This window comes from Orbicella franksi, chromosome 10 (genome assembly GCF_964199315.1).
Source record: "Orbicella franksi chromosome 10, jaOrbFran1.1, whole genome shotgun sequence".
Taxonomy (NCBI): domain Eukaryota; kingdom Metazoa; phylum Cnidaria; class Anthozoa; order Scleractinia; family Merulinidae; genus Orbicella; species Orbicella franksi.
Window position 1 is genome coordinate 8,393,775 of NC_138154.1, and position 18,006 is coordinate 8,411,780.

Genomic DNA, 18,006 nt, shown 5'->3' on the forward strand with positions numbered 1-18,006 from the left:
TGTAGTGAAATGTGATCCAAACAAATATAGGGCATGTTTACTAGACATTGTTGAGCCCTGTCGTACTGGTTTTAAAAGTGTCAATGACACTGAATGGATCTGCATGACTTGCAATAAAAAAATAGTCTAAAAAAAGTCTGAAAAAGCAATTGTCTAACTTGCAATAAAAAAGGTCTAAAACAAGGCAGGTTACACATCTGTTCTAAAGCCAATAAGATGGGTTTTCCTTATAAGCCTAATGTATTGAATTTCACATCACTAGAGGAGCAACTAATATCACCTCGTATACCTTTTATGCAAATCCGTGAACTGTCGAAGAGTGGTCAATTGTCTATTCATGGGAACATTGTCAATGTGCCAAGTGATGTAAATTCGACTGTTCCTTGTCTCCCAAGGCCAAGAAGCAAATCAGAGACCATTCCGATAAAACTTAAAAGGCGACTTGATTACAAGCATCACTATCAGTTTCAGATTGTCAGACCTAAGAAAGTATTAGATGCAGCCAAATATCTTGTAGACACTAGTGAATTATTTAAAACTGAAGGCATAAAAGTACAAAATGCATGGGTACATGTAAATGGCATAACTTCGCAACCCATGAAGAGTGGGGTGAGTTTGTTCAAAACCCAAACACATCCAGTGCTGATGTGCAAACTAATGAAATCTTCACAAATTGTCAAAACAATATTTGCACTGCTGATGTTCATAATCCAGACAGAGAAGAAGACACTAAAAGGATTACCAGTGTTTCCTGTCAAAATGTTATATGTATTAGATGAAGACCTTTTTTTATAAACATGCTCAACTAATGGCTGCTTATTAACATGATGCACTTTTCAACTTAACACCTTACAAATGCAACACTTCTTAGTTCCAAAAGAGGCAAAGGACAGCACTTCATAGAATAATTACCGCATACCATGAGGTCGCTTGAAGGAGCCTTTGATTTCTTGATTTCTTAAAATACTGATTAAAGCCTGGTTTGTAAAAAATGCCTGTTGATACAGATGTTGAACAAGTGCTGGTGAAATTATGGTAGGATGTGCTGGCAGAGGTGAAGAAGGTGTAAAAGGTAATGGCTGTTATATGGGTGGTGTAACTTCTGGGGATGATGATGGTATTCTTTCTGGTGTTGCTGATTTTCTTTCAGATGATGGTTGTGATGCTGATGGTGTTGGTATTAGATTAGTTTCAGATGACGGTTGTGATCTGAGGGTGTTGGTATTAGATCAGTTTCAGATGATGGTTGTGATGCTGAGGGTGTTGTTTCTTCAGATATTCGTGGAGAAGGTGGAATATTGTGACGTTTATATCAAATAATAAGGTGGAGTATTGTTCTGGAGTGTTATGATGGAAAGATTTCTCTCTGCAGTCCAGCACTCTTGAGGCTCATCTATAGATCAGAGGTTAGCCAACAGCAGGTATTACAAACATATTCAAATGTTAGAGTTGTTTACTGTTAATCGAAATATTGGAAAGTGTTTTTTTAATCAAGTCCTCCTTTGCAATATCCTCAAAGGGGGTGGAAAGGGAAGGGTAGAAAAAAGAAAGAAACCACTGCTGAAGTTAAATCTCTCATACTTAATAATTACCTCCTCAGAGTGGTGATCTTAAACGCCTACAGTTGAAAGAGTTTGTTTAATGATGATTATATATATTTTAGAGTTCACTTACGTAGTTTTGAACTAGTTTGCTCCAAGATTGTCTTGCCGTTCTCTTTACAGTTCTCTCCCATATGGATTCGGTTGTTCAGTAAAATTCAGATCCAAAGGCCTTTTATTTTTAGACTGAGGTGCATAATTATTGTTTTGTATCAAGACCGTAGGCTACTTAAATGTAAGTGATAGCTTTTGTTCCACTAATGTTGAATTCTTGTTCGTCTTAAATAATAATGCAACATGGTTGTATGTACAGATAAAAAGTATAAAGCATCACTTACCACCTAACTTGAGAATGTAACCCTACACCTGACTACCTTCCCAGTTCAAAATCACATATTGGTTTTCCCTAATTTTATTTCTGTACCCTTCGCAGATCGCCACAGTTGGCGCAGTGCCAACATTTCTGCCGACGGGAAAATAAAAAAGAGAGTATTTATAGACCTTGTCTCTCAGGCGTGAGGTGGGCATATCTGAAAAGAAATATTTTACACAGCCGTGAGTAGCAAGTATGAAGATTTCAGAATAAGATTTTGCAGACAAGGAGGAGAAAAGTCACAACTCGCATTTTCACAGGTGAATGAATATCCTTATTTATTGAACAACTGTCTACAGTACAAAACATTGGAATTTCAATACTAAAACCTCGCGTTAGATTTTGGATTCAAAATCTCCAGAAAGGTGATCAAACCGAGACATTGTTATTTTGGATTTGCTCATCTGTGTAAACTGCAAAATGAATCCATTCCGGAAAAATGTTCTATGTACAGGGTTAAGATAGTTTTTAGGGTAAACTTGTATCGTGGCGTGGCAGAGACAAAGGCTTGGAAACCGTTATCGTTTGAAGTGCAAACAAAGGTGAAAATAAATATTTAGAATTACAAGGAAATACCAACAAAATTTCACCAGGTTCCCATATTTGAGAGTTTGAGCTGTGCAATGTGACATTGTATGTGTCATGCCTTCGCTCCTACATCACCTGATTTCGAGCCAATGAGAATGAATGAATTAATGCCATGTGCTTGGTTGTTGTCTTTAGAGGCTGTTGTGCATGCAGGCCTTTGCTGAGCGTTAGTTAATCAGTGAGTTTAGTATCCCTAGTGAGATCACAACAACTGTTCAAGAGTTCAAATAAAAAAAATTCAACATTTATACTTCTTGTTTTTAATAGACTTCAAATCTGTTCCGAGTCTAACTATAAAATTCATGAACGCAGAGCAACCAAAAATAAATCGTGTGAAAAGACAAAACTGCGATTGCTGCGATCCTTACGACTGCCGGCTTTCTCAATGATTGCCAGGTCTGCTATGATCGTCATGATAGAACTTAAGTCTATCTGAGCAATTGTTGGCATATCGATTGCTATGATTCAGTGTGATTACTGGAAATTGTCACAATCGCAGTACGGCTGAACTTTTTTTGCGGCATTCATATGGAAACCAGTTGACCGCTGTGATCGCTACGATCCATCCACAAGAATAAGTTCAGCAATCATTGCAATCACGGAAAACAATCTCCGACGATCGTAGCGATTGGTGCATCAACGACTTTAGTTCTGTCTGGACAATCGTATCCTTACCAGTGCTGGTTTCTACATGATCTCGAATGATTGCAAACAATCGTTACGATCATTTTAGATCGTGTAGAAACCGGCACTTGTAAGGATCGCAGCGATTTCAAGGTTCAGAGCAATCATAACCAGCAAAAAGATTAAGCAGTTTCGATTGCAAAGAACTAAACCTCTCAGTACATGGATCTCATATTGACATGACTACAAATTACAAGGTGTCCATCTGGACCCTACATTGAATCTTGATATGCACTTTTACAAATCATACAAGAAAGCTGCAGGAAGAGAATTTATTACGATGAATCCGTTCTAACACTGACACCTTAAGGACTGAACGAATCTATAGAGCAATGATAATGCCCATCTTCACTTACTGTGGCCAAATTATGCTTGGTTGGTCAGAGACGTGTAGATGACAAGGAAGTCACAGGATTATTGTGCAAAACTCCAATTGTCTAACTGTGAACTCGGCCTATCCACAATTGAAAATTTTTTAAAGAAAAAGGCTTGTTTATTTGTTTTTGATTGCCTAAAAGGCAATGTTTGTAGTCCTTTTAAAAATTATTTTTATTTTCTAACCCACGATTTTAGTACAAGGAACAGTGGGACCACCATTGCTCTGCCAAAAGTGAAACTTGACTTTGCTCGCAAAAGTTTTTACTTTTTAATTCTTTACCTGTAAAATCAAGCAAATTAGCAGTAGGGTACTATTTAGGAAGTCTTTAGATCAATTGTTTGTATAGTATAGTTAATAAGTTACGAAGTCATTCTTATCTTATTTTAGTTTTTATTCTTTATTTTATGTTATATAGACAGGACCCCTTTGATACCAGTACTCTTGCACTGAAGGGCTATCCTGTATAAATATTTGTTATTATTATTATTATTATTATTATTTATTGTTATTACAGTGTGATAGAACAAGCTTGTGATTGAGACCGGCCACAATGTGGCTTTTATGTTGATCGGAATACTACTAGATTTCAATTATGGTCACTTTGCCCCATAGGCAGCTCGCCCCAACTTAAGCTTAAAGTTAACAAGAAGTGACTTTGCTCACATACAAAAGTGAATTTGCTCACAGAAGTGACTTGAGTGAAGTCACTTCTGTACTGAGTGAGGTCACTTCTCGTGAGGTCACTTCTCGTCTAATGACTGTTTAACACAAGGAAGGGCTATAGGAGTAACAGCTGACGTGAGGCCATCATCAAAATACATCTCTTGACTGGCAAGATCCACAAAGATCAAGCCCCAGTAGTTGGGCATGTAGACTGGCACCAGTATTTGATGTAGGTCATCACCAGTTGCCAACTGCTCCACTTTTTCTCTTAACTGCAGCTGTTGAAATTACTTGTTACTTGAGCTCATCCAATCATAAAACTCGGTTGGAAAGTAAACTGTGACACTCCATTTGTATTAGATTTGTCTAGAAACTTAGTGATGCAAATGTCTATGACAAAGCTATCAATGTATCGCTCCTCGACAAGATCTGAAAATGAAGTGACATCCAATCCCTTCTCACCACACTTCAGTATCAGGCTACTGGCTGGATGATGCCAAAGGGTGTTTTGCAGTTCCACCATATCTCTGGGAGAGCACTTCACTTGTAACAACCACCTGACTTTCGCAGATACTTTGTGATGAGTGTCAGCTATGGTACAGTTACGCTTCAGAATGGACAAAGCATTTTCAGAGAACTGCCCCTCACCTTGGATCTCAATGCCAGTTGGATTCTTAGGAGCTTTCTGCTCTTCATTCAGAATTTTCTGAGTGTTCTGAATGTCACTTTCACAAAGATGCTCCACTAAAGAGAAGGGGTCAGAACTGGAAGGCTTACCATAAACTGGTTTTAGTGTGAGGGGAGATCTTGATGTTAATGGTGGAATCAAGCTATAAAGAGCAGCTACCTTAGCTCTTGTTGTGCAGGCCTTAGCCATTGCAAGTTGCAGGTTGGTTTGCTGTGATGTTGTGAAATCACCTTCGTCTTCAATGACAACAGTGGCCTCTGGCTTTGGCTTTGGAGGTAGATGCTCTGTCATTGGTTTAGAGAGGGAATGGCCGCATTTTGCATGTTTGGGTGCTGGATACTGCTTTGGTTCTGGCTGTTGCATGTCAATGCCTGATTTGGTCATACATACATACATACTTTATTTAATAAGTAGGTCGATAAAATTGGCAGCTAAAAGCTGATATGGACCTACAATTAGCATATTACATTCTAAATAACAATTTACAATAAATCTAAAACTAAAATCTTTACAATAACGTGAGGAATGAATGAAAATAAAGTAATTAAAGTAATTATACTGAAAAATTAACTATAATAAAATTTTAGTATACATAATTAACAGTGTCTTTATTCGTTCCAGATAGTCCGTTAAGGGTAATTTTGTCTAAAAAATCAGAATTTTCTTTAAGTGCAAATTCAAAAGAGCCTAGATTCGGTTTGTTTTTTAAGTGTAGGGGCAGGTTATTCCAAAGAATTGACGCATGATGTGAAAATGGATAATGGAGAAAGTCAGTATTGGGTCTTTGAATTAAGAGTTTCAGGTTGTCTCTATGATTTCTCAGTGAAGAGTGTCTTGTAAATAGAGAGTTTATGCCAGCTGGAGCTTTCTTGTAAAACGCTTGATAGGTAATATTTGCAATTCTTTTCTTGTAGAGGTGGTCTAACGATTTCCAATTTGCCATTTTTAATACTTCAGTGTCTAGAACGGTTTCCTTAATGTTAAAGATAAACCTCGCTGCTCTATTGTGAATTTGTTCGAGGGACTGAAGTGATTTTGTAGATCCCTACAGTGCAATTGAATAAGTAACACTTGGAATTATACCTTTAAAACAAATTGATTCTAAGATGTGTTTGTCGAGACCATTTAAACGCTTAAGTTTCTTTAGTCTTGCCGAGAAATGCTTGCTCAGAGATTTTACGTGTGGTGACCAACATAGCTTGTTGTCCAATTGAACTCCCAGACATGTAGTTTTGGAGACAAAGGACAGCTCATTAGGTCCTAAACAAATGTTTGGTAAGGATCCAATAAAAGTTTTTTTGGACAGCAACATTAGGTCAGTTTTTGCGGGATGAATGGTCATGAAGTTATTCTTGGCCCAATTGTTTAAATCAGCAATTGACTTATGTAAGTTAATTAATACTTCATCAACAGAGTTTCCAATGCAGAAGGCTGCATTATCCTAGGGTAACAAAGATGCTTGGGGTCCTCTTGTGGTTCTAGACTGTCTTTGGTGGAGTAATGGCTTTCCCAGTGCTCATGGCAGTGTTCTAAAACACCAGCCACTAGTTTGTCCTTGACCTTAGTGCCATGATCTTTATCATAGCAGTATGCTAGGAAGTCACTTCCAAACATCTGCTCAAACAGATCATCAACAACTACGATCCAGGCTTTCTTTTCCTCTGTCCATGATTTCATATCATGATCAACACTTTTCCACCCCACATCCATGGTAGATGAATGTTTTCTTTCCTAGGAAACAACATTTCTGGTAGTGTATGCTACTGACTTAAAGACAGTGCATGTAAAACCAGTCTTTAGAGCTCTATAATGTACAGTTTAAAGCCTGACATCTGTTTGCTTGACAGTGTAAAGGTAATAAATTCTGTCAATAAATAACTATTTTAAAATTCTTATGATATGAAAGCAGGGAGTGCTCATTTTTGTCAATACAGTACATAATATCAGAACCTTAGCAGCTAATTAGGTACAATATGAAAATATCATAATTTATGCCAAAACACACCTGCAATAATGCAATTTCTTGTCTCTCGGAATGCATACCTCAAGGACAACAGCATGGTTGCATACCAATGGGTGAGAATTTGATTCACTGAAAAAAACGCCGTAAGTTTCAAACTTGGAAATTTTTATGTTTTGAAATGATCTAGTGTACATCATCATTGTAACTCTATAAGCATGGACAGGTGCTTATATAATAGCATCACAACTAATCATTGAAATTATTTGCAGGCAAGTGAAGAATAATAAAGATAACTGTATCTTACTGTATTGAGTTTACTTAAAAGGCACCACCTTCAATTAAGCATTACCCTTGAGATGATAATAAGCGCAAGTCCCTGAAGAACAATCCAGATTTTCAAAATCGACCCCCCTGTTCTATGAGGCTTACACTGGTACACCCCTGTACAGCGCCTTCATGAGTTTCAACATTGTAAACTGAGTCTTGGTTTTTATTGTATATCATTATTCAATTCATGCAAAAAAGTTGTTTGATGTCTTTGCAATAAGCACTGCCCTCGGATAAGGGCTGCCTTAAATGAGGGACACATAAAAATGCCAACAATTTTTATTAAGAAGTGCTAGTCTGCCCCTTTATCAGGTAATCATATATACAGTATATATATGTTCTTTTAAGATTTGATTTAACTTACGGGACTGGCCAGGTCCAGATGAATCATGGTTTGTTGCATGTGAGTACAACACTCGATGGAGTTTGTGAGAGGACTCAAATCCTTGACCTGAATACTTGTAGAATGAGCGAAAGTGTCGAAGAAGCATAGCACTGTGATCTACAACAAGGTGCCCACAATCGCCAGTGCAAAGATGTGGACCAAATAGCTTCTGCAACAAAAATGTGCACTCTTTGCACCAGAAAAGATTAAGCAAATATAAGAATGTAACACTTTTTTCCCACCTGCATTCAATTCTTTTTCTCATAAAGAAGCAATGTCACACATTTTAAGACAATGATTTGTGCAGCTGTGTAGTCCAATATTTGCAAAAGAGAAACTACCTGAATTGTGAAGCACACACGTATAGGGTTGTCCTAATAACCCGAATACACAATCATTGCAACAAACTAATTAAGAACAACTTCTTTGGACCCAATACAGTTAAATATTAATTTTTAAAAATGACAGAGTTACTTAACACTGCAGCCAAGTTTTAAAAATTATTACTCTTGCTCAAAGTGACTCCTATCACATGACAAAAATGTTCCCTATTACTTGACTCAGTGCATGGAAAAATGAAACGTTTAATGAGAGTTCTGTTGAGAGTTTTTGACAAAATAAGCCAAAACAAAACTACCTTTACATCATAGATGTCAATCAACTGATCCTCGTCTTCCTCAAACACTCCCTCGCGTGTAGTATAAGCAATTTCTCTCCAATCACAGCAAACCTAATAAACAGAGAGCATTTTACAGTATTTATAGTAAGTTTACATAAATTATAATTGAGTGATTTTTTATTCTTTTCCTGAACCTTTGCAGGGGACTATAGCTTAGCAAGTACTCTGGTAATATACAAGGATGTGAGCTTACTTTAGTAAAGAACTCAACTTGAAGCTCGGCTGCATATTTTGCAAAGGGATCATAGAAGTGTTGTTGAGGCTCTTTCTTCTTCCCTCTTTTCCGTTTTTTGTTTTGGCACAGGCTTCTGGACTGCACATGTTACTTGTTCCTCGAGTTCCAAGAATGTTTCTTGCACTTCTTTTTCTTTGTTTGCCCAATACTCTTTCTGGCTATCCAAAAACTCTTTCAGCTCTGAGAAATAGAAATTAAGTAGCCAAGAGATTGGTAACCACCTACACGGAAAATGCTAGGTGCATATTAAATACAAAGCCAATAAAAGGAAATCATTAATCCCCCCCTTTACATGTACCTTGTGTGTCACCAAGGTTAACCATCTCTTGTCATGAGCCATAGTCTCTTTCAAAGGTTTCCCCATGACATAAATGACTAGTGTTCACACATGCAGGTATAAAGGACATTTACATGTAACTTGCATTGTAGAATCAATCACAAATTTTAATCAGTTTTCAAAAGATTCTGCCTGAACTGCAGTTGGGTTGTAATGGTTAATGTCACATAATTCTTACCAAACTTACCAAGAATCTGTCTTCAAAGAAGGTGATGTAGTTAAAAATCACTTTTGCTGCTGCAGGGCATTCCTCATAATAATGAGTCACTTTTTCAAGTGGTAGTGATCTTTTCACAATGTCTTCAAAGTTCTTAAGAATTTGTGTTTCAGTAGATCCTGCAGAAATGTTGAACATTCTTAATAAGATCTCTTAAGCTACTTCAGCCTTTCTTATTACATATGCCAAACTTGAGGATCAATACCTGAAAATGAGGCAACATGGATGTTATGTCTCCCTATTACTGTTTGCCGTCCTTTTCATTCTTTAATAGTGGCTCTTGGATACCCTCTACAGTTTTCAGGCCCATAATCTGACAAAGCCTCATTTAACTTGTCTAGGGTTCCCACACAGTAGGCAAACAACCCAAGTAAGCCCAGAAGTTGTTTGCAATTTCTCATTTCACAATGTAGAGAACAGAGATAGATGCTGCTTAAGTCTTTCTCTAGAAGGCAATTTAAATCATCCCAAAGCCCTGAGCACCTGAGTAAAGGACAAAGAGATTCACTGACAGGTCTTACATGTGTTTAAAAATATTTGAGACTATCATAATAATAGGTCTTAAATATGAAACCCTCGCCTTGCAATGCTCACCTTTGATCTTAGCCAGTCCAAACATGTTTCATCTGCATTAACTCCATGACATGTGCAAGCCTTAAAGTAAACTTTGCATTACTTCAAGATCAGAAACTAGAGAGACCAAAATATTCACCAATCCAGATGGCTATAAATTAAAAAAGCACAACAGCTGTACCATGAAATGAGTGACAGAGCAGTATATAATCCCTCCCCCAACCTGCAAGAACATGGTGTCTCCAAAGATCTCTTACTAGTATTTATTTATGTTGTAGTTAAAATGAATTTCAGGTCAAAATGGTTTTAAACTAGATTTTTATCTTCCTTTGTTCCACATTTATTACCATAATCCTAAAACAGAAATATACAAATCAAACTAGTTTGAAATCATAATGACCTGAAATCAGTTTAAACTACAACTTTTACTTTAAAGCCGACATTTATATGTATCATAGAGTCTACTAACTCACCCTTGTTGCATCACAAAATGCACAGAATTCCACTCCATAACCTTTTCCACCAGGGAGGAAATCCTCATCATCTGTTTTGTTAAGGAGAAACAGCAGAGCTTTGTAATCTAGAGTCGCTGTAGATGTAAAGAACACAGCATTTATCGGTGTACATGTACTTAAAACAAAAATGCCTTAGTATATTATTGCAGTCAACCTTGAACCATATGTTCAGTTTACCGGTAATATTAATCAGACCTACTCTTCAATATTTTCTTTATTTTCCCAATTACAATGTTATACCTGTGAAAGAAATGTTGTACTTTTTGTCATCCACAACAATGCCATGTGTTTTAATGACATTTTTTTGACAGTTAAGATTCTTGAGTAACTGTTTTAGATTTGCCCTAATGAAAAAGAAAAAAAGAGTCAATAAAAATAAATTAAAAGCTAACTCAAAATACATTGAGGACAAACAAATCAATACTAAAGCATTTTAATCCTTTACAGTTAAATGGAGGCTAAATTTAAAATAATATTTTTTCATAGCTATCATTGGAATTCATATATCGTCTCAGAAGATCACCTGAGCTATTTGAAATTTCATCTCCCAAAACCTTGTCCCATTTTATACCTTGCACTCATTACTGTTTCTGATACATACAGTAGGGGATATTTGGCATAGATTAGTTAATGGTAATGGTGACCTCCTCTATATTAAGTCACTTACTGACCTTTTCTCTTTACAATTCCCTATAGAAGCGGGGTAAATTGACAAGGCATTCTCACTACTCTTGTTGGCAAAACCAATAGGTGCCAGACCCACAGCCACTTAATCTTTACCTAGAAGTACATGAAAATAACACAAAAGTGAGAAACCAAAACGGATCTGTATGTTTACACACTGTTAAGGTGATTAGACTGTTAAAAAATCAAAGTTTTCAAAAAGCACTCGTTTCACTGAAAGTGGTTGATAATAATTCATGAAGGGTTCTTGGTAGCGACCAAAACCTCATCAGAAACAATAGAGGCTGGAGCTTCTGGCATATGATGTTTTTCATCTCAGCCTCCAGCCATAAATCATCTTGAACTTTATATCCAGTTCCTTCTCAATGAACATTACTAGGCATATATTGTGCACAATAGAATTTCACAAAATACAAAATAATAATCTTTGAGTGGTGCCTTTTGAGATCTTAAGGTTACTTCCCACCTTCGCGGGTGCCCTTCAGGAAAAAATTCGTACGTGCACCAGTTTCAATAAAACCTAAACAAACTATATATCAGTAGAAAGCTTAATAAATGTAGTTTTTGAAAAAAATATAATTGAAGTGACTTTTTCTTTTGGGAAGTGTCAGCAGCCAGTAAACCGTGAAACGACCAAGAGTTGTTCTTGTGAATTAATCGGGTATCGAATGCCGTGGCACGAGCAAAATGGCTGCACAGTCTTATTCAACAGGCATCAATCAGCAAAACGGTGTCAGGCTTGTTCGATATTCTGATTGGTTGCCAAGATATCCTAGTCCAAAGTTGAAGAAGCTAAAAATATAAGAGACGCGTTGCCTAAATGGTCGCCACAGGAAAAATATTTCAAATATGATAATTTCCTGACACCGTTTTGTTTGTTATTATCCGTGGAATGTTTTGGCCAAATTTTACGAAAATCCGTGAAATCTACATACCCTATTAATTTGCTCAAAGTCAACACATTCTACGAGAAATCAAACACGAGATTTTCGCTCAAAACTGTTTGTAAACAACTTGCGCCGCCCCAGGAGATTATGTCGCCTCTTGAAACCGCAAGCCAATGGTGTAACAGGACCTCCTGTCGTCAACTACAATGGGTTAGAATTTCCCGGGAAAAGTGTTGCATTACAGTCACGTTTTCGATCTTTTGACCGGCAAGATGAAAGAAAAGCAATCCTGGCAATGGGTAAAGTTACCAAAGGCAGGGGAAATCCCGCGTCAAGAAACGAAATGCGTCAACCGAAGGAGCATCAATTGAATCGAGCGAGAACATTCGGGCTGCTCTCATATCCGAAATGAGGTCTTTGGGGTAGGTTGTGTTTTGTTGATTTATAAATTATTTTAAGTCAAAGGAAAGCACATTTCCAAATCTCTGTCTGACAAAATTTAGGTATGATGGGGACATAGCCAGAAATCCCGTACAGTCAGCGGCTCGAACGGCGGGCGCGTAAATTTCTGCATTCAAGATGGCGGATAAACGAAGAGGAAAGCATTCCCAAGGCTATTATCGGAGCTTAAATGCTCTCAATACGGCAGATTTCATTGAGAGTCGGTGGAAAAGGAAAAAAGGCCCTTACTTTCAAGTGGAAAGAGTTTTAAGCTGCAGGAGAAATAAAGGAAAGGTAAATAAGACGCTTGTTTGAAGCACGTAACGTCACTAATGAATTGATAACCTTGTGTACACTTTTTACCGCACACATAAACAAGTGTTCTATGTATTTTGTCTTTAAGAATGAGTACCTAATTCGTTGGAAAGGGTACAGTTCGCTGGAGGACACGTGGGAAGTGGAGGAAAACCTTAATAAAACCGCAGTAAGGTGCTTTTTTTAGCATTATTTTGTCCAGTCAAAATTTAACGTACGAACTTAATTTTTTACTACTCCTCGATCTAGTACGAAATAGTTTGGGACACGAGAAGAGAAGATAACAATTTTATGTCATCTTTCGCATTATAAGCAATTTTGTTAGTGTTTTTATTTGGTTATTGTTTCACTTTCTGCAAAAATATTGCATGTATTTTAGACAATAATGGATCCCAACTATTTTCTTTAGGGCATTTAGAATGTCCAAACCCTCAGAGGAAAGAATTAAAGAGGGATCTGATCTACTGGCAGTTGCTATTCTCCAGCATCTCAAGAGCAAACATCAGACAGCCTCAGCCACAACTGTAGTAGAAATTAGACATGATGTCTTTAATTATATTTTTAGAGGACGAGGAAGACCCAGCACAAAATCTGGTTGTACTTTGTTAGAGAAGTCTGACTTTAACCGCTGTTCTTTTTTAAAAGAATGTCCTGACTGGGACTCTTACATAGACAACCTTGGAGATGGCACACAAGTCATATTTCCAATTAGAGCAAAACCTTTTGTGAGCTTGGGACCACAGACACATAAACTTGTGGAGGGGAAGCTTGTACCTAAGCCCAGATACCATCTCGAAAAAGTAAGTTTAAGTTTTAACAAGTGCTCAATTGCAGTATTGTGATTGAAACTGAGAATGTGAATGCATGCTTTTAGATGGGTTTAGGTACAAGCTAATACCCTGCTTATTAAGCGCATTAATAACCCTGCTGCTAAGAAGTTATGTTGTTATGTCAAGTCAGAAAGTTACATAAAGGCTTTGAAATTGTTGTTTATATTTGTTTATATTTTGAAGATTCCTCTGTTTATGTGCATGCTTTGTAGCTGCTCAGGCTAGACTCTTTTTTTTTCTGTTTTGTTTGTTTACCCTTTCCTTTCCCTTTTCTGTTTCCTTTTCCCCCATCGTCTATATGCCTTTTTCTTTTATTTCCCGGCCTTTCATGATCTGTGCCATTTCTTGCTTGGGGTTGTTCATTCTGAACTTGTGATGTAGATGTGTCTGGCGAGTTGTTGCTTTCCATGTTGGGTATGTTTGCTTCAGGTTGTCTCTTTTTACCCGCACGCTTGACACTGATTTCTTGCTCCCAGTATTGAGAATTGTGTTTTGTGTACTTTCTGCTTGCTCTTTCTCTTTCTCTTAGAAGCCATTGTCTGTTTTCAAGTCTAAGAATATCTCCAACTGAGTCAAAGTGGTTTGATTTTCGAAGCACTACATTCCTTGCTGAGTCATTGTTTTTCTCAACTCCTTGACCAGTGAATACTTTTAGAGATTTATGTGTATGGAGGAAATAAGGGACATGAGCAAAAAGTACATGCATATATGGAGTAATTCTCTTTCCTCTGAGAGAAATAAAGGTCTCCAACCAGTTTTGTGCCTTGTGCCAAAAAGTGTCAACAGATTTGTCTGAGGACCAGGAATTTATGTCTTCATACAAACTTCTGAAATCACTCCACACCTTGGATATTTCAGTGCAGGTATTTGGCTGTAGCACTTTACAGAGATTTTCTGGTAGCAAGGAGAGAATTTTCTTCTTGTCGTTTCCAAACAGACTTGTAAATTCATACTTTCCAGTGCCTTTATTGTCAGCTGGATTTCGGAGTTCCCAAACATCAAAACCCACACCATAGGATCTGATCTCACTCACGAGCTTTTTCAAATGGATGCCTTGAGGCTCTTTGGATGATTTTTCGAAATCTTCAATCTTATCCCAGTCAATGACTTCAGTGATAATGTTGTCTAGCATCACATCCATTACACGTAGCAGCAGGTGTAACTCATCTACAATGACATGGTCAAGGTCTATGTTCAAAAGTGGTTCCTTCACACAGCAGTAATCACCTTTTCCTTTCTTCACCAGCTCCTTAATTTCCAATAGTGTTCTCATCATTGGTGGTGAATTAAAGTGATGGAAATGCTTGTCTGTTTCCCACCTTTTGTCTTTATGGATTTTACACCATAGGCAGGCATATAAAGATGTAGCCCCCTTAAGTCCCATGACTGTCAGTAGAAATTTATAGTCCCCTCCTAGGAAAAACTCAAGCTTAACTTCTTGACCATCAACACTAATAGTGCCTTTGTCAATCAGAGAATTTATTTCTGAAAATGTAGTCTTGAAAGATACCTGTAGTGTTTCATACTTTTCACTACCATTGACTACTGCAATGGTATGATTTCCTTTGGCAGACATAACTTCGTCTTGTTTCTGGAGTAGTGCACAAGAGAGAAGAATGTAATTAGATTTCTGTGTCATTTTAGCTCCATCCCCACTGATTTTTATTTTTAGTGTTTCATCGCCAAAATCAAACTCTGGATTTTCCTTTTTAAAAGCTGAAATTTGCTGCAAGAGAAGTGATTCAAATGATACTTGTGCACCTTCATTTGTTCCAGGAGTAGGTGTCACATGACAAAGTTTGTCCAGATCATTTCTGCATTGTTTAATCAGATAAGATCTTGGAAGACCATTTTCAATCATGCTAAATTCGTGGTAAAATTCATCACTGACACAGAATTTATCAAGAAGATAAAGAATTTGTTCAACTTTTTCCATGTCGGAATCGTTTATGTTAGTAACAGGATTTGAACATTCGCCTGATTTTTGTGCTTTGGTTTCAACATTTACTTCGTATGTTTTCCCTGTGTCTGCCTCTTTAACTCTAAGTGATTCAACATGAAGGCCAAATGCTTGTGAAAACCACAAAGCTGTTTCAGCTCTAGTCAGGAAAGCCTTCAATGTGGGCTGTCTGTTCTTAGTCTCAGAAATTTTTTTTCCATTGTAGGAAAACCCTTCATCTTTCTCAAGGCATTTGATATACTCTTGAAGTTGATTGTTGGTATTTTGAAGTTGACATAGTTCCTTACCCATTCTGTTGATAGTGTCCTTCATTTCATCAAAAAGGTTTTTTTTTTCTGCCTCCAGGTTTGCATGTGCTGCTTTCCATTCTTGTAGATCATTTTGTAGAGAAACTACCTCATCTTCAACCTCTTGAAAAGAAGCTAATTGGTCTTCATGTAAATGAAATTTCAATGTTTTCTCATCCAATTGCTCCCAGTTTCTCTTACCTTTATTTGTGCGATACAGTGATAGAACATTTGCTGCTCTTTTTGCAAACTGCTCATGGACATTTTGGCGTGTACCCATGTCATCTTTGATTACAAATGCATGTGCTGGTGTACACATATCAATTAAATCTGGAAACATTAGCTTTCTTCCATCATCGACATAGTAAAACTTGGCCTTCCCATTGCTTTTGGTATATAGAATTCCCTGGAGGCCTCTATAGTTCCAGAGGAAGTTGATATTCTCAGAGTTGTTTGTAGTTTCTAAAAGAAAATTAAAAAAAATAATCAATAAAAACAAACATACTCTCAGGCATAAATCAATCAATCAATGGACAGTATAGAAGAGAATCCTGGCTTTATACACTGTAAATAATCATATTTACTGAATATATATTTAAAAGAAAATTAAAGGTGAGTGAGATTTGAACCCACAAAAAAAGTATCCACTGAAAAAAGGAGATCCTGTTGATAATAAAGTGTATGGTAGATCACAAAATAATGAGGACAAAAATGATGTATTTTGCTCTCACATCACCTTTTTTTAGCTGGATAGACTGGCCTTCATCAGGGTCATGTTAAGGCCTCGTGAAGTACATTTTATGCAGCTGAAATGTTGGTGATGATTATATATATATATATTTTTTATGTTATGTTACTTTGTATCTTTCATCTTATGGATATTCCCTTCCCCTTTCACTCTCTACCACCCCTACCTTCTTATCAAGGAATCACCAGAGAAGCTTAAGAAAATATACCAAAAAGTTTACAAGGTTGTAAATATCAGGACAAAATTACTCACCTTCTTGATGAGAGGAATTAGCATCTTGACCCGCTGCTTGAAACTTTTCTTGCTCCCTCACAAGATAATACCACTCTTTAATGGTTGAATATGCCAAAGAAATTGTTAAGGCTACCTTTCTTGTTGCTATGTTTCTTGCATATTGCAAAGATTTATCTACAATATCGATTTTCCAAGGTTGAAATGATTTATTTGGTGGTAGTTCAGACATGGCATTTATAAATATTTTATTTTCCCAAGATTTTCCCGCAATCTTCCCGCTTTTTTCCAAATCCTGCCGGTTCTCATGTTCAGCGGCTTTCCTATTGCAAGAGGGAACACCACTGACCAAGGAAACGAGGAAAAACAAAATGGCTGTCGAAGAGAACGAAAACAGACAGGAGCAACGGCCATTCTTGCCTCAGTGTAATGGCTCTCACTTCGTTGATGACATTTACAGAAAAGAGCACTTTTTATCTTGAAATGGCACTGCCTTAGCTGCTGTTTATATGGGAGAAGATATCTTAATTGGCGAGCTTTTCATCTTATCTTTCGAATGCAATGCTGGGGAAATGTGTCGGTACGACGATCTTTGCATCAAGAGCTTAAGAAAATATGAAGGTAACCACCATTTACAGAGACTTATGGGAGAAAGGTACGCTTATTTCTGAGGTTACGTACCAGTAAAAGGCACTGACTAAAACAATTTTATCATCGCATGTTGTTCGAATAAACTGTTGTTTATACATTGTGTTTCGCATTTTTAAGCTGGGGAAAGCTGTGTTTTAGGCAACATTAGCAAAAACTGGCAGAGTTTACATTACTCTCCACACTCTCTCTATGTTCGGCCGCCATATTTAAATCCACATGTGTGCCCCCTGCGCATGCTTGGCAGCCATGCTGTATGGAATTTCTGGCTATGACTTCTTTGTAAGAAACCTGGACGCGAGCGTGGAGCGGAGTACAAAGAGAGGAAAGGGACCCCGCAGAACACGCTACATACAATATTGCACGTGGGCACATGCACTTTTGGTGAGAACTGAGAACTTATTGTTGTTTAGCTTTAGGTTACCGATGTTCGCCTTGCAAGAGCATGTGCCATATTTTAAGCTATCGCTTCGTTAATTTTCCTTTAGAGAAAAGAAGTTGGCCCTGAAGGTGCCGAATATGCGTTCCCAGGGGTCGTTTTATCATACATAAGAAAAAGTGTTCCAGGGGATGTGAAGGGAGAGCTACGAGAGGTTTGTCGGTCACTTTTAATTCATCAAACACCTTTACTTCTGATAAACAACAACACTCCTTTGTTGAATTTGATCTGTCAATAGTAATGGTGAACTTCGTGTTATTATTGATTACACAGGATGCTTTCAAAGTTACCCTCCAGGAATTTTGTTCAGCACTTGACCTTCCATCCAA

General features: G+C 37.3%; 4 protein-coding genes and 1 long non-coding RNA gene across 5 annotated transcripts in view; 3 read left to right on the top strand and 2 right to left on the bottom strand.

Moving 5' to 3' along the window:
* LOC145500997 (uncharacterized) overlaps positions 1-18,006 on the top strand; it is a 383,300-nt gene that overhangs the window by 274,089 nt on the left and 91,205 nt on the right. The gene's annotated exons all lie outside the window — the stretch shown is intronic.
* LOC145501057 (uncharacterized) overlaps positions 1-18,006 on the bottom strand; it is a 176,870-nt gene that overhangs the window by 82,858 nt on the left and 76,006 nt on the right. The gene's annotated exons all lie outside the window — the stretch shown is intronic.
* Positions 1,033-18,006, top strand: part of LOC145501151 (uncharacterized) — a 24,332-nt gene continuing 7,358 nt past the window's right edge. The window contains exon 1 of the long non-coding RNA XR_014051192.1: positions 1,033-12,265. This is a non-coding gene — a long non-coding RNA (uncharacterized LOC145501151). The remainder of the gene's footprint in view (positions 12,266-18,006) is intronic.
* LOC145501180 (uncharacterized) lies at positions 12,298-13,455 on the top strand. Its single transcript, XM_081480713.1, has 3 exons — positions 12,298-12,513; positions 12,623-12,708; positions 12,944-13,455. Exons 1-3 carry the CDS (start codon positions 12,358-12,360, stop codon positions 13,374-13,376), a joined length of 675 nt encoding a protein of 224 aa, XP_081336839.1. The 5' UTR covers positions 12,298-12,357; the 3' UTR covers positions 13,377-13,455.
* On the bottom strand, positions 13,482-15,957 carry LOC145500970 (uncharacterized). Its single transcript, XM_081480543.1, has one exon. The coding sequence runs from the start codon at positions 15,949-15,951 to the stop codon at positions 13,558-13,560; it is 2,394 nt and encodes a 797-aa protein (XP_081336669.1). The 5' UTR covers positions 15,952-15,957; the 3' UTR covers positions 13,482-13,557.

Coding starts and splice junctions, on each gene's coding strand:
- LOC145501180 (XM_081480713.1), top strand. CDS start 12,358: ATGGCGGATAAACGAAGAGGAAAGCATTCCCAAGGCTATTATCGGAGC. Junction 12,514..12,622: donor GCAGGAGAAATAAAGGAAAG/GTAAATAAGACG, acceptor TTTGTCTTTAAG/AATGAGTACCTAATTCGTTG. Junction 12,709..12,943: donor CTTAATAAAACCGCAGTAAG/GTGCTTTTTTTA, acceptor TATTTTCTTTAG/GGCATTTAGAATGTCCAAAC.
- LOC145500970 (XM_081480543.1), bottom strand. CDS start 15,951: ATGTTTCCAGATTTAATTGATATGTGTACACCAGCACATGCATTTGTA.